This window comes from Pseudorasbora parva, chromosome 7, assembly GCF_024679245.1.
Source record: "Pseudorasbora parva isolate DD20220531a chromosome 7, ASM2467924v1, whole genome shotgun sequence".
NCBI classification, from domain to species: domain Eukaryota; kingdom Metazoa; phylum Chordata; class Actinopteri; order Cypriniformes; family Gobionidae; genus Pseudorasbora; species Pseudorasbora parva.
Genome location: NC_090178.1, coordinates 16,855,266 through 16,880,236, shown reverse-complemented (window position 1 = coordinate 16,880,236; position 24,971 = coordinate 16,855,266). Strand labels below are relative to the sequence as shown.

At 37.4% G+C, this 24,971-nt stretch overlaps 1 protein-coding gene across 6 annotated transcripts in view; it reads right to left on the bottom strand.

Moving 5' to 3' along the window:
- phactr4b (phosphatase and actin regulator 4b) overlaps window positions 1–24,971 on the bottom strand; it is a 53,372-nt gene that overhangs the window by 11,058 nt on the left and 17,343 nt on the right. For 3 of the 6 annotated variants that reach the window (XM_067448331.1, XM_067448330.1, XM_067448332.1), the window contains exons 4-8: window positions 10,659–10,829; window positions 10,125–10,205; window positions 4,330–4,779; window positions 3,373–3,777; window positions 762–893 (exon numbers count right to left, since the gene is read on the bottom strand). In XM_067448331.1, coding sequence (XP_067304432.1) covers window positions 762–893; window positions 3,373–3,777; window positions 4,330–4,779; window positions 10,125–10,205; window positions 10,659–10,829 — 1,239 coding nt within the window. Of the gene's footprint in view, window positions 1–761; window positions 894–3,372; window positions 3,778–4,329; window positions 4,780–10,124; window positions 10,206–10,658; window positions 10,830–13,096; window positions 13,680–18,695; window positions 18,949–24,971 lie in introns of those variants that run through there. The other 3 variants (XM_067448328.1, XM_067448329.1, XM_067448333.1) reach the window with 3 other exon arrangements.

Below are 24,971 nucleotides of genomic sequence, written 5' to 3'. Positions count from 1 at the left end.
CGACCCGCCAGTAACGTACCCGAAAACCGACTAATTCTTACAGAACACATTCTAAGCAAGCAAGTTCATTGACGAAAAGCCATGTGACTGCTAATCAATGCAATCACAAGCCCATGTCACATGACTTGCGTAGATGATTTGCTCTAGACATACCTGCCAAAGACATGGTGTATGTATAATGAAGTACAGCAGCCAAACATTATTAATGAGAAGGAAGCATAAAGTGAGCTAAAAATGTAAACTGCATGTTAAAACATTCTTTGGATTAGCCTGGCTGTCTCTATGAATCAAAAGCATGAATTTGAGCCCTAAAGCTAAGCAACCCACAGGATTTCAGCATGTGATGATGAGGTGGACTGGATTCACTCCTCGTTCTCTAATCTCACAGCTGCTTGTGGAGCAACTGTTGCCTGAAGTAGCGTACGCAGAACATATGCTGGCATCTGGCATGATGGGGCATTTCCAGCAGCGGTGGCTAAGATCGGCTCAATTCCACAGGGGGTCTTCTAGCCGTTTATACACCTGTTAATAATGTGCCAACGTGCTGCCCGCTTTTGATAGCTTTAATGCCCAAAACATGCAGTTTTGCACTTGAGAATGCGAGTGAGAGAGAAAGAGTAGCAGCAAGGGGGAAGCGATAGTCTCACACTCAGGTGGCGCACTAAAGGCATGCTATGCTGAGGGTGAAAAAGATGAGGCTAGCGCACACAGCAGCAGATGAAGGACGCAGCTTTGGCGACTGGCCTGGCCTCGACGTTTACCTGTGCACATGCCTCCTGCCCGCCGACAGAGGTAGACAGGCAGGGACAGGTAGACGTCACGGTCACCCTCACGCTTCCAACAGGACCAGTAGAGGGGGAAATCGCTGCCGTCACCCCCGTGCAGGGTGGAGGCTGGCGGGGGACAAAAACACACAGTCCCCGGCCGTCAAACAACACATACCTTCACAAAAGCAGGGGCGACTTACTCCTTTATTGACTGTAAACAGCACGATAGTAAAGCTACACACAGAAGGTTTTTAAAGTCAATGTGAAATCAAAGCTGACCCCATTTATTTCCCTAATGCATGCATTTTTTATATCTTTAAATCAAAATCACAATTTGACATGTTCTTCCTCTGAAACGACTTTCCATTTCTGGTGACATTACTTCGGCCGAGCAAGCTATTGGATAACAATAACCAATAGTCAAACAGATATATTTTTTAGGCATTCAATAAACTTGCTAGTCAGACTTGCTATCCTCATTTGTATTTTTTTTCCCTTTTTGAATATGTTGTTTCACTAAGAAATACAATCACATTATAAGAGTAAAATGGGTTGCAAATGGCAATTCACATTGAGTTTAATTGCATATGTGAGATAAAGAACCAGCTAAAGCCATAGATATGAACACCTAGATGATCCATCACCAGCGCCACTATCTTCAACATTTTTGGTTGAGCTAGCTTAACACCTGCACTCACACCAAGACAAATGCTACAGCACTGTGCAACCAGTCAATGTAAAATAAAACCCGCACAGTTTAAAATGTTAGAGTTAATACTAACACAAATGGTGTCATAAATACCTTGGTGCAATTACGATTATTTTAATGCAACAGAGCTACTGTCTAGTGTCTGTGTCTTGACATCAAGATATGGACCATCCCAGTGTACTGTGACCCAGCACATTTATAAGAAGTAAAACAACAACACACAAGTGAAATGCACAGCTCTGCCTTTCAGAGGCACTGACTGACATGCTCATTGACTCGATTCCAAATGGACAGCAGGAGGCAGTGTAGAGATTAAATGTTTGAGACACGATATTCAGACACTAAAAAAAAAAACATGAAAAACGTGACGCTTTGGCTTTCTTTTAAACTATTTTTGTACAAAAGTACAAAAAAAAACAAAACTTATATGATACATAATATACAAATGACAGCCATGCTGATATTCGATTCAGCAAGACTGTTGTGTTATACACTGCTTAAATGTATATAATCCCGAATATAAAAACGGAATATATTGATTACATTGGTTCCAATATTTCATAGTTTAAATCAAGGGCTAATAAAATTCTATTAAACATAGGATATTGATATCAGTGGGATGAAATATGGTATGTGGTCACCAAGAGCACTTTAACAAAGAAAACATTCAATGAACAAATTTTTCTAAAGAAGAAAGAGTTCCCATTAAATTGAAACAAACATGTCTATTGTTTTCCTGCAATAATCAGGGACAAAAGACAAATCCAAGATTACAGCATAAATGAAAACATTGTCTTTAGTAATAACTCAGTATCTCGCAATCAAAGACTATTTTCAAGTTGATCAGCTTAAGGTTCAGGCTCTGCTAGCAGAAAATAGTAGACATGTATTGCAGAAAATTAATAAATACATGGTACAAAAATACATGGAGTTATGATGTATGACAGCACATATGTATGTGGATTTAATTTAACTAACACAACAAATCATGTTTCTTTTTTTGGCACCCTTGGATCACACGTTTAAATAAAATGTATTAAAGTAAAAATAGGAGTATTAAAAGTTTAAAATGCAACACAAACATATGAACATCAATGCATTCTGTATAGGAGATGCTGTAGTGTGATGCCTGTTAGCAAATGCAGTAGGTTTGCTTTGAATATTGGTAGGGATATTTTAAAATCTATCAAATTATGCAGATAAAAACAGAGACAAAATACTAATAGTGAAATATGTACGTATGAAGATTTCCTAGTCGGTCTCTACATATGTGGTTCAGGGTTGTCAATATATCTAACAGCTGTGAAATCTAAATGACACAGTATCTAAATTAAACTGAAATAAGCTGTTTCAACTTCCCTCACAGAGCATTTTGTTCACTTCCTCATTAAAAGCACTCTCGACTATATAAAATAACAAAACAAATGTTTCTACCACTGATCAGTTGTTCCTGTTTAGAAGTATTTTTACAATATATCTTTTATGCACTAAAATATTATACAAAATATAAATACTTTAGTATAAATACATAAATAAACAGGATAAATGTGAGTATTACATAATTTAATATACTGTATGTATTGTCAAAATATTTTATTTTCATTTGTGGTGGTTTGCAGCACAGTAAATGTGTCAACCATGAATACATTTTAAACAGTTTACAGAGTAACTGGTAATTTAATTTATAAAGGTCAAGTAATTCACAACTGTGACTGCTAAAAATATTGGTAGGGATTAACATTAAAGTCTCTTAACATTTGTAGAGACATGACCCTATTATCCATACTCAACTTGTGTGACTTTATCAGTGAGCTTGCATGAGGAAGCAAATTAATTGTCACAAGTAATTTCACTGAGGTCATGTTATATCTCGTGTGACATGTTTGTGACACTTACCCAACATGCCGGGGTTGTTGCTGCGGTTGATTGGCTTGGGTGGAGGGAGGGGGGGCTGTTTGATGGGCTGAGTTGGGACAGCGCCCATAGAGGATGGTCCTGAGGAGGTGGTGAGGGGAGCGCCGCTGGAAGCCTGTGTGTTGGCACCAGCTGAGGAGACATTTCGTAGCGGTTTTCCAGCCGTGCTGACAGCTGAGGAGGAGGAGGAGTTGGAGGAGGCAGAGGAAGAGGAGAAACCAGCTGCGGGGTTGTGGACAGGGGTGCGGGGCAAGCTGTCAACACCAGGTTCCGGGGTGGAGGTCATAAGCCACTTTGGGGGCATGACAGATTGCTTGGGGGGCAGAGGCTCTCGCAGTGTGTCCCTTAGTACTTCTGAGTTAGGAACGTATTGATTGCTGTCAGACTCTGTAAGGAAAAACAATATTCAGTTAACATTTTCAGATATTTAGGTTTGGTTGAAAGGATGATTGAAAATAAAAACAAATAAAAAAGGCATGATTTAAGACATTACAGAACAAATATATAAATATCGAAACGCATACTGAACATCATCAATAAGCTGAAAAACATTTATATTATTATTTCTATAAGCTATATTGCCCTAAACATAGAGCAACATTTGAATGGTGACTGAATAATCTAAATTAAAACTGTCTCATCAGTCCTAGTGGAGAGACAGATCTGTCTACAAAGGAATGGTTTGGGACTAAATTATAATGTTCACTTTGATGAGGATTGAGGTGACTGGTTTATTAATTAGGAAAGAACAGGAGAATTCAGCTTAGCTGTGTTCAGTTCCTAAATAAGAACCTTAGATGGAGCAGAACCCACGGGACACTCATCTCACTCCATTTGGCCCAACAGAAGGTGAGGAAGTGATGGCAGAAGTGTGGAGAACAAAAGAGAGGAAGATAGAAAGGGAACTAGAGACACATGAAAAGAACTGATCCTACAAACCTCGTCTTCCCCTTCCCTCTTCAACAGAGGAGTGACGGGGAAGCGTCGGCTTCCAGTCAGATTCGGGGCGAGTCCTGCGCCCCTCCTCAGATGGGGCTTTCATTAGCCCAGGCCTTTTGTCCACTTCAGCGTGAGGTCTTCCTCCTCGTCGGATATCATCTCCCTGCCAGGCCAAATTAGATTTCCAGTCCTCCGTCCCGACAGACCAACCACTTCTCCTGCCTTCGTCCTGATTGGAGGCCCGGGGGCCCAATGCGCCGCGATGATCCCCATCAGAGGGGGCACGACCTCTGCGGTCATCGTGCTGCGGCAGCCAGACAGGGTTGACTCTGAATTCAGATTCAGATGGCGAGTGAATCTGCTCTAGCCCCAGACCTCCGCCAACTCCTACAGGAAGAGTGTGACCATTCTTCACATAGGGTGTCTTGTGGCCATGGGCCTCACCTGATTCTGTTAAATAATTATAAAAAAATAAAAATAAAAAAATTATATAATATATTATAACGGCAGGTAAACAGTATTTCTATGGCCTTCCTCAACTTTTGATGAGCCACCACACAAAAAACAGATCTTGATTTTTTTTCTTGTTGTTCTGATGTTATTTGCAGTGTTGCATGCATCCTAATAAAACTTAACGGATACAATACGACTTATTCTGCGGTAAAATGGAATGAAGATTATGCAAATTTGTCAGGATAGCATAGATGGCTGAAATGTGTTCAAAATGTTTGACAGCTTTTCTTAATACCTCATCAAGCCTGCAAAATATCAAACAAACACAAAGATTTATCTCTTATCCACCTGCAATTAATTGGAATGAAATTTTTCATTACTTAGCCCACTCGATCGGTGGATATAACTGCGAACCTTGCATCTCACACACACGTTTGTTTTTGTGAAGTGTGGGGACATTCTATAGGCGTAATGGTTTTAATACTGTATAAAACACATTTTCTATACCCCTACACTGCCCCTACCACTAAACCTGCCCATCACAGGATACATTCTGCTTTTTTTCTCTTACTCAAAAAAACTCATCCTGTATGATAAGCATTTTGAAAAGTGGGGACATGGGGAATGTCCTCATAAGTCACCCTCCTCTTGTAATACCTATGTCATAATACACATTTGTGTCCTGATAGGTCACAAAAACACACACATAATCAAAACTTCCGTGATTGTATTTTCCTTCAAATATCAAGTCAAGAGAGTGAACAACACACATAAAGAAAGGAATGTAATTTCACTATTTTAGATTCACCGGCTTAACTTATCCTGTCTGCAAATCCAGTCTAGTTTACAAACAAATCTGTGGTGAAATGAAGGAACAAATGCACAATGTCTTCCCCACATGAACTGGATCATCTTTAAAAATAAACTTCAACCATGCATTCATAATATTAGAATCCAAAGGAAGCTTATGCAGAACTGTGTCCTTCCACATCCAGGCACAGAGCGCTATCTTAGGCATGTTTATTGCTTGATAGCGCAATCCGTTTAGCTCTGTGAAGGCCTACATCATTCATCTTACATTTCTTGCATGAGTCGGTGGGCAAGGCTACAGAATCAAGAGTTGTTCTTCAGTTGAAGAGGCATTTTGCCACACTCTGACGTCACAGCTTGGAGACATTCTGAGAGCGTTTGCAGGGCCTGGTGTCAATAAAAGCTTTCCTTTGACCAGTGGTGTAAAGTAACGAATTACAAATACTCTCGATACTGTAATTGAGTAGTTGTTCCTCAGGATTTGTACTTTTTAAGTAGTTTAAAAACTTTAGTTTAAGTAGTTTTTAAGTAGTTTAAAAAGTTTTTACTTAAGTACATTTTAAGTGCTTGTATGTACTGCGTTATTTTCCCTAAACCTGCCATCGCTACATTATGTTTTTTTTAATCTCCTGTCAACGTGATAAGACAAATAATCAGTCCTGTGTCTCCATCACGCGTGTGACTCTGTCAAATCAACCATAGCGACCAGCCTAGAGTGAGAGGCACGCACGCTTTATGAAAGGGGGTTGTTGCTGCTATATGTTGACTTAAATCGTGAAATTGCCTTAAACAATTACTAAAAATGACACGCACAAATGGCCCGTGTTCAGTTAGCGCTGCACAAGCTTGCGGTGCCATCTGCTGGAAACAATTCGGTTAGCTTGATTTTTTTGCCAGGCTTCAAGGTGCATAAGGCATTAACCGATCGTCACTGCTAGATTTTTGTCCATTACATCGATTTCCTTTAATATGTAAACGCATTAACCTGCTTTTTGTCTATTGAAGTGCTTATTTTAATGTAATGTGTTCTCACATTGCGATTTAAAATTGTAGTCCATGTATAAAGCAATGAACTTTCATAAAACATCAGATTTATATTTAAATAAGGTTTATTTTTTAATTGCAAGCAAAAATAATTGTGAGAAAATGAGTTACTCGATTCAGATTTCTTAAGTGTATTCTTTTTTTCAGAGAAAACATCCATTAAAATTAAAGCAGTATGAATGCGTCTTGAAAACAAAGAACTCTTTTTTAATATACATAAAATCATTAATGTACAATGCTTTGCAACCTTTTTTAATTAACCGCAAGAAAACCTCTACAGATTGGTTTTCATAAATGTTACCAGATTATTGGTTGCTTTCTCAAATATTACATGAAAAGCAAGAAATTCCCGCGGTTCAGGGGTAAACCGCTTTTAAACCCGTGCTGTCATGCCCCCTGTTGCACAGCTTGTAGTGAGTGTGACACACACTAATCTTCTTCTATAGTTTGCTCTGTAAATTAAGAGTATAACTAATGCATATATACTATTTTAAATACTGTAGTCTATGCCAGATATATATAGTATACATTTTAAAATAATGCTCAAACATCCATATCATAAGCATGCGTGTTTATTTTCCATCAGTGAAACAACACACTACAGCCTGTAAAACATTTAAATTATTATAAGTAAATAATGGTAATCTTTGTTGGTGATCTCATGTTTTTTTTTTTTTTACTGAGAATCATCCATAAAAGAGTAAACTATATTTTTATTTAGCAGGGTATGGTGAAATAACATTCATAGCATAATACTCACTACTCTTGAGTACTTTTAACTCCTACTTTGAGTAGTATTTAGGACAGGTACTTTTATTCTACTTGAACTAAAATTTTTGACAAGTAACAGTACATTTACTTGAGTATGATTTTTCCGTACTCTTTCCACCACTGCCTTTAACTAACGTTTTCATTTCAGGACATTTTCAGCTCTGAAACTTACAGGATATTCTTATCACAATTAACTTTTATATATCAAAGGCTGAATAAAAAGTTTATTTCTCAATATATGACCCCTTTAATATTTCATAGTCACAAAAAGCCAAATTCCACTTTAGGTCAAGCTTTGTTAATCATACCTTATTGCTCAATTAACAGTACAGTATATGCAAAAAAAAAAAAAAAAAAAAAAGAACAACAGAAACACTGACAGAAATGACACACACTTCTCCTTTAAGTACAGTATTCATTGAAGAAATATTTGTTTTCCTGTGAGAAGCAGCCTTGAGAAAATCAGATTTGCATCAGGTTTGCTTCTGAAGTGCGACTGCTGCGACATAAGCCTGTAGCTTCGATGAGCTCAGGTTGCGTCTCCTCACACCTCTCTCAGAGGTTACACGAGCAGCTCTCAAATAAATAGGCCTCCAAAGCAGCCGGTTCACAGCGCATGACTTTCAAAGCTTTTTGCTGCAGGGCACAATTTGCTCCACTTTCTTGTCTTAAGAAAAACTGCATGTCATTTCCTTCCCAAAATATAAAGAGTAAAAAAAAAAGTATCAAATTGAAATTTCCACCCTTCATCTGCTTCGAAAACTGCCGAATTTGTCTCAGCTCCCCAGACTGCTGCCTCATTATGCGGGGGTGAGATGACATACAACCTCACTGAGCTGTCTGTCTTTCTCTGATGTGAAGAGAGAGAGAGACAGTGCACTCAAAATAATGTATATCACATACATCAAAATAGCTCTGAGGCACAGAAATGTGATTCAGCACTAATGGATGCCACACATCTTTAAATGAGGGGGAAATCATTCCCAATGTTTATTTTCCTTTTGAGGCCCAGAGTTTGAATTCTCTGCTGGTATGTCCAGTATCCTCAAAGACCACAATGACAGGAATGTAAGAAACGCAGCAAGACTACGAAATTAAAGGCGCAAACCCCCTGCCTGACACATACATTTGGGTGTTTTTTCAACTATGAGTGTGTTTGGACCTATGGATTTAAAAAAAATTATCATCATACGATCACTAGTTTCCATAATATCTAATAACAGTGTCCAACAGTTAGTCATATACATGCAATTTTAGTCCTTTTTACCTGAATCAACCAATGTCTTTTCCTTCTTTTTCAGATTATGATTTGATAACATTCTGCGATGGAATTTTTTTTTTTTTTGTGGAATAAAACAGCCAACTCTTTGCTTTCACAATTGGTTCGATTGCCTGGACCAAACCCAAGTTTGATTGCTCCCCCCTCCCCCTGCCCCCAAAATCAGTCATTAATAGCGGTTCCCTTTCGCGATTTAGTACGACTGCGTTCACATCAGAAGCAAACCGTACCGCAGTTCACATAAACTGAACCCCAGACCACCTTCAAAATCGGACTCAGGTATGGTTCCTCGGGTGCACACCCGAGTTCGGAAGACAGCGTTCACATCATCCAAACGAACCAAACTCTGACGTCAGTCGAACCTGGGTGCGCACAAAAAGTGCTAGTGTGAAAGCACTCTAAAAGACTAATTTTATTGTCAGCATTTTATGAATCAAAAGTAAATAGTATTTAAAAAAAATATTTAATGTAATATGCAATTGCATGGTTTGGCCAAAAATTACATCTTAACTGAAAGTGACAGACATTATTATATAAGATATAATATTATGGACAAAATTGATATTTTAAGATATACTTTATTGTCCCCGAAGGGAAAAATTTTTTGGACTCCGTTCCGCAGGACAAAAAACATCCTCTCATAAAAAAATATACTAATTTACATCCGACAGGTACATATACAATAGGCACATTAACAACTTCCATTGGCAATTTTACCCCAAAAAACTAAAAAACCTTATTAATTACAACTCCTATATTGCACATCCACAACCTTGATAATATACATATTATACAATTGCATAATGCACAGCCCCCCATTAACCTACAGATTGCATAACTTACATATAGCACGTCCCAATAGCCTAAAAATTGCATGGATGACATAATCCACATAACCTAAGCATTACATGATGACATAGTAAACAGTCCAACAGTCCATACACTTTCACTCTTCACATGTTACATTATTTCAATAGCCTACTTACTGTTGGTTAAAATGTAATATAAAATTGTTGGTTTTGGTGAAAATGACATGACAACTGATTATGATGCTGATTTATAATGGATCCTGGGCGTGGGAAAAAATGTAATCTACAAAAAGTGTCTATTAAATTTAAATAAAACATTTTTACCTACATTTGCCAATAGTTGAAGAAACACCCATTTTCTTGAGTACACACACTAGGACTCTAAATGGGACATTGCATAAACTTCCATTGTTTTATTTACGGTTATAAATCCTGTAACCTAACCTTAACAGTAAACTTTCTGCATTTTTTTTTACTATTGAAACCAAAACAACTTTGTTTACTTTTTATTCCGTTTTTAAACATGGGGAAATCCCCAGTTTTGCCAGGTCAGCGCACTTCAGGATATAAAATATTGTTAAGTCGGCACACACACAGACAGACAGACAGACACACACTTTTTTTCCTACCATTGTCAGAAAGCTCCTTTAGCACTCCCTGCTCGATCAGTTCCTGTCTTGGCCTCCTCATCGACATCTTTCTTTCCAAAACTGTGGGGGGAACAAAACACTATATATAAAAGCTAAACTCACATTTGCACACAGTTGTATACAATTTATATAATATGGTTTTGAACCACAGATTAGTTAGTTTGAACCACAGATTAGCTTGAATCCAAACACTGAATGCATTTATCATCTAAATACAGAGTATTATCATTTGAATTACTGGACATTTATTGTATGTTAAACATGTTTAGTACAGTGTTTGGTCAACATTTGATGTCAGGTAGTCCTCAAGTGAAACAAGTTACGAAATCACCGTGCAAAGGGATTTTTAAATCATCTAGTTATTGTTCAGTACATCTGAGAAAACAACACTCATATCAGCAAACGAAAGAAAACATTAACAAACAGTAGGATGTGATTTAAAAAAAAAAAAAAAAAGTCAAGGAAAAGAAAATAATTTTCCAACACAAACATGAAGAGAAAAGAACAAAGGACCTTCTGAAGTTTCCTTAAACTTCTCGCTGCTTTTCTTCTTTCTCCACTTCCAGGGTTTGAAGATCTTACCCAGGGTAGAGAACTTGCCCTTGCGCTTGGGAGGAGGGGTGCCGTCCCCTGCCACGCCCCCTTCGCTCCCCATGGTGCTGTGCTGGTGGTCACCTTCATCATCTGGAGAAGAGACAGAGAATTAATGCCTTGACTGACCTGTCAAACACAGGGTATATGGTTTCTTTGGTCAGATGGTTTATGTAACTCAAACTTTGTGGTTTGTGCTGGGCAGAGTGCTTACATAAGCTTATTATATATAGCATGCCCCATCATGGTGAATTATAATATTGTGCCATCATACGAAACATGACAAACATACTGTCCCATATATGCAGCTGCGTCTCGTGCACTGGATCCAGAGACGTCCTCGTGCATGAAATACTTGACACCACAACCCTTCTCCAACCTCAATAACAAAACATACTAAACTGCTGAGCCTCCTAAGAGTCATTATTGTTTTAGACCCCAACGCAGAGTGTTTTCTGGCGGCTCTCATGTGAAGACAAGCTGAACCCATTGCGAATCTCAAATCACATCTCAGCATGGTGAGGTGGCCAGAGGCCACTCTTTCTTCATGTTACACACTCACAGGTCCAGCACAGCCAAGAGACTCACAATCTCACATCTTTGGCCCATTCAAGTGGGTGCTGAACGTGGCTTTGAACTCTTCAGTTGATGGGGGTGGGCCTCACTGTACTCACTTTTGTACACAGATGAAGCTTTACAATCCATAAGTACAGTAAGTTACAAGGCCAATATTTTCTCCATTTATAGATAATTGCCTATAACAGTGTCTGCTTAGTTATGATAGTTATTAAACACAACCTCTGTTTGAAAAAATGAAGTTTTATCATACATTTCTTTTCGAAGGTTTGGGGTAAGATTTTTTTATTAATATGTTTATTCAGAATAGGGATGCATTAAATTGATCTAAAGTGACAGTAAAGACTTTTACATTGTTCCAAAAATATTAAAAATAAATGCTGTTCATTTTAACTTTCTATTTGGTTTCCATGAAAATTTTAACCAAATCAAAATGTTAGACACTGAAGACTGGAGTAATGACTGCTGAAAATGTAGCTTTGCTATCAAAGGAATAAATTACATTTTCAAACATATTAAAATAGAAAGAGAGTTAGAGGGAGAGAAATAGTTATTTTTAGAGTAAATTATTTACTAAAGAAAGTTTAATTAACTTAAAATAATTTTTTTTTTATTTTTATTTTTTACAATTTGTTCTTTTGCAGGCATGAAAAATTACACTTTTGAAATTCCCTGATATTTTCAGGTGTTCCAGATCTGTTGGAACCCTGTAGGCTATTTTAATTTCAGTATCCATTCAAATTCATTGTTAAAAAAATAAATACATTTTAAAAAACGCTTTTTTAAAGAAAATAATACGTAGGCAAAATGTAAGATCCCGATTAATCCCAATTATAAAAATATAAATACTTTCACATTGACTCTAATAAATGTTTTAACAAAACGGTAACAAAGACGGTATTGTTTAATGGCATCTTTCAATATATCAAAAGAAAGAACAGAGCCACTGTCTGCTTCGTCACTTGTTTCTGCTTCTTTTTCACATAAGTTTTGATCAGGAGATTCACGAGTTCACACTTACATCAATTAAATAGAGTAAAGAGTATGCGTATTTGGCATGCTGTCTGGGTGAGGGCTCCGGGCTCTAAATTTTTGCCCGAACCAGTGTATCCCGTTCAGATTTTACCTGCCCCGCTAAAATGCACAAAAAAGTTATTTTTGTTTTTTTGGCTAATGTACCCTTGTAAACAGTGCTTTAAGATTTTCAGGTAAATATACAACAAGTTAATAATCAAACACTTCACAGTCTTCACTGAATAAATGATACACTGAATATGTATTAATTTCTTCTTGTTCTCTTTTATGTTAATTTAACATTTTTTTAACTCATCTGACTGCGCTTAAAAGGATACTCTTTTAAGTCTGTTCAAGTGTGAAAAAGAACTCAAGGTGGCACTGGCATGCGTTTCAGGTGTTTGTTCACAGACGGCATCAACCATCGCGATCCATTCCTAATCTTCAGAATGTTGAATTTAGTATTTTGATTTTTTAAAGAACAATAGTTTTTGGTACAGCCCTATCTAATACTTGTCACAAAAGTAGTATGTGTATAAAAAAACCTAGTGAAAAAAAACCTATGCTGTTAGGAAAGTATAAATCTAGGTAACCAAAACCTGCAATACACAAATCAACATGGTGGAAAACTTAAATCAGAGCAAAAAAGCTAAAACAGACAACATAAAGAATCATTAGGCTTGGAAAACATGTCCAAATTGCTCCTTAATTATTAAAACACGAATAAGTTCCCAATTACTAAATTTTATTGTGTGAATGCATCAGTCTACCTGGACTCCAGCTGCCATGGCAACTTGTTTGAAAGCAGCAAGCCATACAAGCGTCCACTTCCTTTCCTGTTTGGGGTCTCCAAATGAAGGAGAGTGAAAATGTAGTAGTAATGAAAAAGTTACAGTCCTAGGGCAGAATGTGACTGAACACAACCATATATCCGACAGTTCAGATGGAGGACGCCGAGGAACAGGCAGGCAGTCTCACAACTAAACCAGTGTGAGGACTCCCAGAATCTTGAGTACATGAGGAGTGTAAAAGTTAGAATATCGACTCCTAATGTCTAACAAACGGGGAACACCATCCAGAAGAGTTCATAAACACCAGCATATCCAGATATCCATGATCATATCCTAAAAGCACAGCTGGCCTTTGGAAAGACAATCAGTGAATGACGCACATCCACTGACGCTCGGTAAGAAAACAGAGCAATGTGTTACGCAGATATCATTCAGCTGCATTAAATTTGAGCATGAGCAGCTTTAGTGAAGAAATTAGCCCTTAATGGATCAGACATCACTAATAGCGGCACGATAAGTGAACCAGTAGGAAACAGATCCGGAATTGATACGCAAAAGATTTGAGTGAGGTGTTGTTTAAAGAGCGATCCGTGCATTAATGGCTGGGAGAGATTCAGATTGCCTTGGAAAACAGAGGGGGGCGAGGCCTGGGAAACAGAGGGAGGAAACGGCACTCCACCCTGATCCTGAATCATGGGGGTGGGGGGGTTGGATGTAAGAGGTGAAGAGAACCAAAAACGACCCCCTCCCACGGTCCACCACAGTGTGAAACAGGAAAACGGCAGATAAAACAAACAAGACATGTAGTAACTGATGTGCAGTTAAGTGCTGATGAGCATTTTATTTATTTTATCTGCCAAAACAATTATATATGAATAGAGCACAACTGTTTCTTACACTATTGCATCGGTACTTGTATCAAACATTTTTTTTGTCTTTCTATGGAGGACCAAATTACTTAAAATGAATGAATGAATGAATTAATGGAATAATTTAATATTAATGAAATAATTAAATAAATAAATGTATTATTTATTTTGTAAAATTACATGAAAACACAACATGTATTTTTTAATATATTTCACAATTACCTCTTCCAACACACTATTGTTATGTTTAAAAATCAATGTTCTAATTATTAAAAGTGCATTTTCAAAAAGCTGTTTTTCATGATAATATGCTGCATTTACGACCAACACCTATTTAACGAATCATGCATTTCCAAAGCACGATTTACCCAAATATTTTTTTCATAATGATAGAGGACATTTCACAAATGCCAATCAACGGGCAGTGGGCGGTGCTTGGTGCTGATTGGATAATCCTTTCAGATTGATTACTTTTTTCTGTCTGGGTCTGGCAAGTGGCAAGGGGAAATAGGGGAATTGATTGGAAATTAATATGGCGGTAGGAATGGATCCAGATAAAAACGCACTGTCTTAAACACAGCCACAGTTCTCATCGTTTTCAGGTTTTTAGAAAATTCAATAGAGTCAAAATACATTTTCAGGAAATGAGAAGCACCCTTTGAGATTTCTGTGATGTCACCAAACCACACAAAGATCAATCTGTTATGTCTGTCGACTCTTCAACTTCAAGCTAATCAGAGCATTAGCTTGAGTATAATTATTAAATGATTTAATTATTAAATTAATAAATTAATTATTAATAAATTATTTCAGAATAAACTGGTACATTTAATTGTTGTTTTATTGAATTAATTATTTATTTAATCATTTCATTTTGAGTAATTTAGTCCTCCATATCTTTCAAAAGTCTGGGTTTGGTAAGCCATTTGACATTTTTTGATCAAATATACAGGGAAAAAAAATATCAGTACAATTTAAAAGAGCTGTTTTCTATTTTAAATGTAATTTATTCCTGTGATGGCAAAGGTGAATTTTTAGCATTATTACTCTAGACTTTAGTGTCACATGATCCTTTAAAAATCATTGTAACATGTTAATTTGATGATAAGAATAATTTTTATTTAGCACCAATGTTGAAAACCGTTTGGCTGCCTAATATTTTTGTGGAAACCAGTTACCTGTTTTAAGGATTCTGTCATGAACAGAAAGTACACAAGTTTAAAAAAAATTGTAAACATTTTACAGTCACTCATCAATTTAGTGCATCATTACTGATTAAAAGTTGATTTCTTAAATATTTTTTTTTCCAATCTTTTTGACCCCAAACATTTAAATGGTAGTGCATTTTTTTAGATAATTTCTATAATTTCCTTCAGTCCTACAGGTCCATTTCTATTAAAAATCTCTAATATTTCATCAAAAATACAAATAAAAAAACTGAACCAAAAATAAAAACGCACGACAACATGAAATATAGACATACTAAAATCTTGTGCTAAACCTAAAAACGTTTTGTGCCAAACTAAAAATTGTGCTATGCATCATGACGTAACTGCCAATAACTAGCCCTAGAACACACCAAATAAAGCTTAAACTCAAATTTTCCCCAAAAAGAATCTAAAAATGTCAGATGTTTAACTGTTACTCAAAGGATGTGGCACTGACTGCTTATTCCACCATAATGAGCTTGGCTTACACGCTACTGGCCAAGTGATTTGAAGGACCTCTCAGCTATTACCTAACCAGACCGAAACAATCAAGCACTTAAGCAGAACAGCAAGAACTCAAATATATTTTATACAACCCCGCCACACATCACATACAGTAAAACAGAACCCAACTGTTTAGTTTTTTTAAGTGTCCACCCGCAAAAGTTGTATTTATAACAAGATACAAATTCAAAAAGTCCCCTACATTCTGTAGCCCACCATCTAATGTGAACTGCCTCAAATAAAACACATCCGATCGAGGGAGCTGTACCAGAAACAGGTCCTTGAGACCGATTAGTTGACATGTCATTCAGGCGATCCACCGACTAGTCAACAAGTGCATTTGGATGCGTACATGCAACTCCAGAGCCAGAGACTTGAGGTATATATGCTAAGCAAATGAGAGGAGGTGTGTGTAGGCAGTTGTGTTGTCGGAAATAAGGCCGGCATTCAGCCTGGAGCAGCTTGTTTCATTATGTAACAGTCTGTCTCTGCAGGGAGAAACCATGAAGAGTCAATCACTGTCCTTCCGCTACACACCACCCCCTTATGCATTGCTGTATATGCACAATTAACTACAGGCTCTCATTCCAGACAGCCTTACTTGTCAGACATCTTTAATGTATAGTTCACAAAGCTGTGCTTAAAATGATCAAAGCATATTAGAAAATATATTTAACATTTTTTTGTCTCTGGGCTATTTGGCTGTTAGAAAATCAGATGCATTTCTTAGGGGGCTTTTACATAAGATGCATTATTGCCTTCAGAAACAAGTTCAAAAACAAAGGAACAGAATGCAGGGGTGTCAAGATGAGTTTGAAAAATATTTTTTAACTGGAAACGGCATATTAAAACGTAACACTTGGGGCGAGATTCTCAATGTACCACGAGATTGTGGCCAAAGACGACTGACTGAATATGCATGGCTATAGGTGTGGGCATGAATAGAAAATATCCTACATTTTCGAAAAGTTTTTACAAAGTGTCTAACAACTTGCCAATTCAAAACCAATACAGTAAAATACAATGTATTAATTTATAAAATAAATATATTCCAATATTATATTATTAATGTGATCACTTATTTATATTTTTATAAACACATAAAACTTTATAATATAATATATAATATAAATGAAGTATAAACATAAAAATAATATTGTAATTGAAATATATAAGTAAAAACTACACACACACACACACACACACGCACACACACACGCGCACACACACACGCACACACGCACGCACACACACACACACACACACACACCTAGATAAAATACTTAACATTGTGACCCATCCCTATTTGGAACTATTTTTGTCTGAGTTTAAGCTCCAATTGTACACTATGTTGTAGGGATAAAACGTTTCAATCGCTTCCAGCGAATTGACATTTTGCTGCAAGGAGAAACCACTGGAAACAAATACAGTGCCGGCAGAGGCAACAGTGAGCGGATTCCGTCAAAACAACAAGGAAGCCTGTATTATGACATGAACCCTAGCCGTACTGTTAGGTTGAGGAACATTAAAGACTTGATTGCTTCCTCTGTGCAGTAACCAAATGTCAGCTGTGCTTTGTCTCCTTGTTTGTCATCACTATCGGTGGTCTCTCACAGACAGACAGTACAAAGATCATCGTGATTCAGACTTCAGGCTTTTCTCCAAAAATAAACAATGTGAGATTTTTGCTAATTGTTAGTAAGTCACAGAAGTTGTGATCATCTTCCCTATTGTGATGTAGGCCTATATTCGTGTGAAATGGCTTCTTAAACAAGACTAAATGTAAGGCGGGACCTGTTTTTGTCCAACAGGAATTGATTGGATCGTTGTGGTTTGCTATCGCTGTGATCTCAATTGAGTGACAGGTCGTCTCGCCATAGTACAGAAAAACACGTCATCAGAAAATAAGAGATACCACTGTAAGAGCGAGAATTGCATTGATACTTTTCTATAATAAATACTGCAATATTCTATATAAGAAAATAAGAATTTTGATTTCATGGTGACTTTATTGTTGGTTAGAGTTTATAGATTTTTAAACGATCATTTAAAAATGAAACCATAATACTAATGTTTGGGAATTTTACCGTGGTTTATTTCAAACTGGTAACCGTATCGTCCCTACTGCTGAGTCATAACCAGTTCCTGCTGTGCTGAAGTCAAGCCAAGGTAATGCTTGCTGAGCTTAATGCTTCTAAAACCTAGTGAGCTGCCTCAATGCTTCCTGCCAGCATTGGCAGCTGCTTTCTAAGACAGTCTCAACTGTTTTGTAACCTCAAAAGTTTCAATTTTGCCATTAGAATGTTAAGTTAAGAGTGAGATATTCTAATAAATACCTTATTTTAAGGTACAGCCATTTTGAATTTGAATGTGCAATCCTTCTGGTCTCAGTCACTTCTGGTTATTTTAGCTGTACAAATAAGTTCTGCTGCTTGAAATTACAAACAGATATTGAGTTTATATTTGTAATCACAATAATAATAGGTTTACAGTTTACTGCACTTTGTTTTTCTTTTAGCTATTTTCCTAAACCAGCTAATTAATTCAAAGTCTTGCACATTCACAAGAAATAATTCACTTCCACATTGGCTAAGGTGGATAAGTAGCACAAACTACCAATTTAGTTACCAAACTAAACTGGGTAGAATATTAAAATAAAAGATATTATATAATGATATTTTATATTAAATACTCTAAAATATACAAATGCATTTATATAAAATATATATTTAAATCAATACATTTCAAAATTGAATGATAGGGATTTATAATTTCTTGTTGCTTCAACTCCAATGCCATCTTGCCGTTTTTTTTTTTTTTTTTTTTTTAACTGCACTTGTCGCAGTGCATTCTGCGATTGCATTCTTCAAAAAGGACTGCCTAAATGTGATGCCACCTTCTATTTAGGCTAAAAAATAAGTTCTCTTAGAAGGCAGCATGATCCAATTGGCTACCTTTTGTAACTACCTTCTTGTCTGAAGTGTTTTCTTGACTCACCCAAGTGTGCGCAAGAGTTTTGAGGTGCAGTCTCTAGAGGGAACGTCTGTCCCATACTCCAGCCCCCTATAAGGGCCTCTGTTTGCAGCTCCTGCCCAGGTGCAACCCAATGAACAGCAGCAATTCAGGATACCCAAAGTCTTCTGCTTTCCCTTTCGGTTTCAAAGGACTCCTTTCCTGTTACCTAAAGCCGTTCTCATGTTTCCTTCCACTTTCCAACTCGCAATATTTCCAAGCTCCTCTCTTTTCTTTGAGTGGACCTCATGCCAACTACCCTTCCTTTCTTCCAGTGTCCTCCAGCCCTCCTTCTGCAACTCTCTCCACCCCCTCTCCCTCTCTCACACCACTTTCTCTCCCTCCACTTCATAAACGAGCTTGCAAAGCAGATCAACGTAGACGCCAGCGGATGCCTATCATTCCTTAAAGCAGAGGTCAAAGTGCAACGCGAGTGTGTGTGCGCGCTTGCGTATGAGTTCTAATGAAAACCAAAGGGAAAAAAGAACAAGGGATTAAAGGGAAGTTCTGCCAACGGAGGGAGAGATGGTATCAGCTGGGCAGACATTTGACTTTGTGGTTATGGAGAGTACAAAAGCAGGAGGAACTGACATCTGACTGATCATCAAAAACACTCATGTTAGTCAATATTTGAACTGAAATGTGAAATTTCACTGGCATTAACATTACATAACAACCTTCATTGGCCACGTACACACTAGAGAGCTTAAAGGGTGTTCACCCAGAAATTAAATTTATGTCATTAATGACCCTAATGTCATTCCACACCCGTTAGACCTCTATTAATCTTAAGAACACAGTTTAAGATATTTTATGAATCAATACGCTGATTCATAACTGTTAGAATCTTTATTTGAGGATTGAAAACAAACACAAAAGAGAAGACAATGCTGAATAAAGTCGTAGTTTTTGTTATTTTTGGACCAAAATGTATTTTCAATGCTTCAAGAAATTCTAATTAACCAATTGATGCACATATGGACTACTTTGATGATGTTTTTATTACCTTTCTGGACATGGACAGTATTGTGCATACACTTTCATGAAGGAACCGAAAAGCTCTCTGACTTATATAAAATATCTTAAACTTCCGAAGATGAACGGAGATCTTACGGATGTGGAACGACATTAAAGTGAGTTGTTAATTACATAAATTTCATTTTTGGGTGAACTAACCCTTTAAGGAGAGTCAAGCGCATTTAAATACAGGAGTGAGACTCTCTTATGAAATTGTGATGATTGACACCATAGCAAGCAAAGAGCAAGCGGCACAGTCTTCAGCATTTCTCCTTTTGTGTTCCGCAGAGGAAAGAATATCATACAGGAATGGTGAGTAAACGGTAACAAGTTATTTTTGGGAGAAATGTCCCTTTAAGAGTGATGCTGAATAGGTCTTTCCCCTAAACAAGCCCTCTCTTTAACTCAAACATTAAATCTATTAGTATACACTCTCAGTGATCAGTGGATCTGGACTCCTGCCCTCTGCACGGAGTAGAGGGTAATACACTTCAGCAAATCTTCATCCACAGGAATTCCAAGAATGCAATTTTATCCAGCAGAGTACATTAGCAGAGAACGGGAATGTGGAAGTGTGTAGCCGTGTAACTTGACTCCGGCAGGTCGCACTCCTAATCCCATTTCCTACAGCCTGACATTACTTCTCGTTCCACAGCGTATAACAAAGCGATTCTGTCCCAGACCCCTGAATTGCATTGTTGTGCAAATAAAAGCTTCTTTTAGATGAGAAACATCAGTCGTTGACCAGACCCCCTCTGTGATCAAATATACTCCAGATCTTTGGTCACCATCCACGACCATGTGTGATCATGCAGCCTAAGGACATGTTCTTGTGTTCAAACACAGCCAGATGGATCGCAAAGTAATTTAATGATTCACCATAATTCACTAGATTTGACCTAATTTCCTGTTAAAAATCTAATAGGAGAACACTCAGTTCAAGAGAGCAGGTGTACATTACTGGACTCATTATTTCAAAAATTAACAGCAATAAAATGCTACGCATGTATATTCAGGTGACTTCACCCAGAAAGAAAAGTAATTCAGGCTGTCTCAATGTTAAACTATTTACACGACTGATGCTTTTAGACACAAACATGTATAATAGAAAAAGGTATAAGTTTTCATGCTCTATTAACATGTATTAGAATGGTATTTTTGTTCTCATGCCAACTTGGTTTTATAATTAATAGGGAATAATCTCCAGGAAAAAAATGTTAAAACAACCTTTAAGTTAAGTGTCGAGCTGTCGACCAAATAAAAACAGCAGTACTGCAGCTAGTAGGGTTGTCAAACATATCGGTACAACCAGTACCAGTCAGTAAAAAAAAAAAAGGTTGCCTCAGAAATGGCTAAGAAAGGCCTTCATTGGCCACAATGTCATTTCCTCTTTCAAGAATCATAAAAAGACTCCGAATCATAAATCAATACGCTAATTCATAAAGCTCCGAGGCTTCAGGAAGATGTGTTTTTAAAATCGCCCATCACTACATAGTTATTTAGTTTTTAATTTGCGCACAAAAACTAGTTCTTCCCACTTTTTAAAATTATTGCAGAACTACTGTAGTGAGATGGACTTTGAAACGGTATCTTTAGTGCCTTTTATGGGTTTTGAGAGAGGAAATCACATTGTGGACACTGGAGGCCTTTCTGAACCATCGGAATTCAACAAAAATATCTACATTTGTGTTCCGAAGATGAGCCACACACTCTCCAATCCTTTCATTATATCCATTAATTTCAGCACTTTAGAGACTGACAAAAGACAACCTTAGTGATTATAAAGGGAGGAGACTCTTAACACTGTTGACGCAGTGTAAAAGCACAGCATTTCTAGAACGGCGTCTTAACATTGGCCGACGCGGTTCACGCATGCACCATGACGCATGTGCACGATTCGTTCTGCCGTAGAACTAGGAAGCGCGTCGCTGTTTGCGCTACCTCATCAGCGTAAGAGTTTGACACAGGCTAGAAGATATTGTTGAATAAAGTCATTATTTTTGTTTTTTTGCGCACAAAAAGTATATTAAGTATATTAGTGCAACATCTTGTAACGCTTTACACAGATAGCTTGTCTGAATGGTTGTAGACAAATATAAGCAGAACTCACGTATCTGATATTTCACAAGGATAATAAAATCAGCGTCGATACCACGCAAACAATCAACTAACATCTGCGTTACTGAACAGAAAATAAACAGGGCAAAGAACAACAGAAATATAATCACATACATATGATGTACACAGCTCGCGCTTAATCTACAGACTGCCCACTCATCAGCGAGTGAGTAAGAGAGTGCGTACCGCCTTAAAGGAGCAGTATCTAATTCTTCTGGCTACACACTGTAGTTACATTTTAACGATGTATTTACTTGCTAGGCCTTAAAACTGGTCATCAAATTGCTGTCTATGGTGATATTATTGGTGCAAAACAACTGAACACGTGTGAGAGTTAAATTTGCATCTGTAGAGCATATCCACACGTGTATCAATACATTTGAAGTCACAGAGAAAAATCTTTTAGGAGTTGTAAACTTGTAGCACACAACACAACAATTACACCTTCACACATTCTTCACTACAGGTGCGCAAATCCTATTCTACGAATCACACATGAAGATACGCTCACATTTTTGCTACAGTTGTTGCAGTGCATATGGTGCAAAACAAAGTCACACGCCCGTATCGAAAATGTGAAGTCACAGACAAATTTTTCACATCTGCAAATTAACATGTGAATCCATGCAATGAGAGTTGAACAATTGTAGAATATTTGGTCACAAATGCATTACTTTTTTTAAAAATATTTTTCTAACACAATCACAAGTCCAATCACTACAACTGCTTGAATCTGCTGCTACGAGTCTCATGCGCAGTTTTTCCGCCTTCAAATAACAAGCTCGGCGCGCTCTCACTTTTGCACCATATACACCAAGAAATGTGGAGCAAAAGTGAATTGTGCATCTGAGAGGCAGCGGCAGGCCCTGTGCAGAGAGCAGAGACTCTCAGCCAATCAGAAGAGCTTGTACGGAGCCCCGCCCACAACAGGACGTGGTGGTGGAGGATGGATGGATGGATGGATGGATGGATGGATGGATGGATGGATGGATGGATGGATGGATGGATGGATGGATGGATGGATGGATGGATGGATGGATGGATGGATGGATGGATGGATGGATGGATGGATGGATGGATGGATGGATGGATGGATGGATGGATTAGATAGATAGATAGATAGATAGATAGATAGATAGATAGATAGATAGATAGATAGATAGATAGATAGATAGATAGATAGATAGATAGATAGATAGATATTTCAAAAAGCTCAGTATGTTAAATGAGCATTAGTTTTTTATTTTGAACTTGGACTTAATAGCTAGGATAGAAATACAGTCAGTGCTTAGTTCAACAAGTTCGGTAAAATTGCCAATATATTTACAAAGGTCTTACAGGTTTGGAATGACATGAGAGCGAGTAAATAAATGACAATTTTCATTTCTGGGGGAACAAACCTTTATCTGAATAAAAGTTTCGTTTTTCATGCTGTTTGAGTCGAAAGTATGCTTCTTCTTTTTTTACGTGGACGCAAGCGTCTTGCAAAGTGTAATTCTTTTGATTTGTACGCATACAAAGGCGTTCGACGCATGCACGGTTTTGAGCAATTGCTCACCACGAATTATGCTGCCTTCACGTGCTATTGGAAGTTTCCTACTTCCCACTTCAGAAGTCGTGATTACGAGCTTGTTGTGTTCAGGTGCTTTGTTATCGGAAAGAATGGAGGACGCCAGGTTCATACTTTTGTGTCTCTTTGGAAAATGTTATTTTAACACTGTAACCATTTCAGTCATTTCACGGTCCCATAAAATCATAGAATCACTGGCAAACTTAGCAGCACAACACGAAAGCATATTGTTTATAATCACATTCACAATAAAAGCATAATGTAGACATGATAAGTCTGCTTAAAGACTTAAACGACAATAGTTTTCAGCCATACATGATCCTATTGTATAGCTACTTTTACCACATTAAATAGTCAGCTTGCTCACTATTTTGGAATGATGGTCAAATAGATGCGATTTTCGATGTGTTTAAAATACACAATATGCTTCAAATGATTATTAATTTATGTAAATATGTACTACTTTAACGACAAGACAATGAAATTCGTCTCCCATCTGCCATTTTTAATGGTTATGCCACGGCCATCTCGAGAACTTGGGTAACAAAATTATTTCTGAACTTCCCAGTGGTAAACACGACATCAGAGGGCGTTCATGTGCAATATTTACCTCCAAAACTCGTATTTACGATGATTCCGATTAAAGGCAAATACTACAAAAAAAAAAGAAATGTGCATATGCAACCTGAGCATATAGCATCGGTGAGAATGACTTGCAACATATTTAAAAAAAACATTAAAAATATCTTAAATGGTAGTGTGTGTAACTGTGTATAAAATAAGTGCAACTTCAGGAGACCTGTGATTAGTTGAAAGACCCAATGCATTGACTAACAACAAAACTAGTTGATTCAACCCCCACTTTATAGATGAGAATGTGATGGAAAAATAAGGCACAAAATTACAATTTGATTATGCTGTAATAATTGTAGGCTGCATAGGCTGAACCCGTCTTTCAAAACATTTGAACCAAAAATTACATTTTTGAGGCTTCAATAAAGTAACGAAGAACCAAGAACAAACAATCCTTTCTCTCTGCAGGAGGTATGAAATCATCAAACCACATGCTGAACTGGGGGCAACAGATACAGAAAGAGCAAGAGGGAGAAACTGCAATGATATGACAAGAGGGAAGAGAACAAAAGTGATAAAGCAAGCAAAGGAAGAGGCACAAACAAAAATAACTGCTACATGGCTCCGACATATTATATAAAATTTGTATATCCAAGTTGGATAGATCACAATCACGAAAGAACTCTGACCTATTCTTCTCGCAACTCATCTGTTATCTTTGCAACCATTCTAAGATCAGCCCCACAGTAAGAACACAAATGCATCTACACTGGAAAAAAAAAAATGACTCAGAGGATTGAACTGAAGCCCTGCTTCTTTCTGTCCCAGTTACAGCACCTACACTGGGCACATTTCCAAAAGAGAGAGAACGAGAGAACAGAGAGAGAAGAGAATAAGCTCTTGGTTCTGCCTAGACCCAGAACCTGGCATGACCTGGAAAACAATCTCTACGAATCTGCTCAAGGTAGGAACTGCCTTCACGA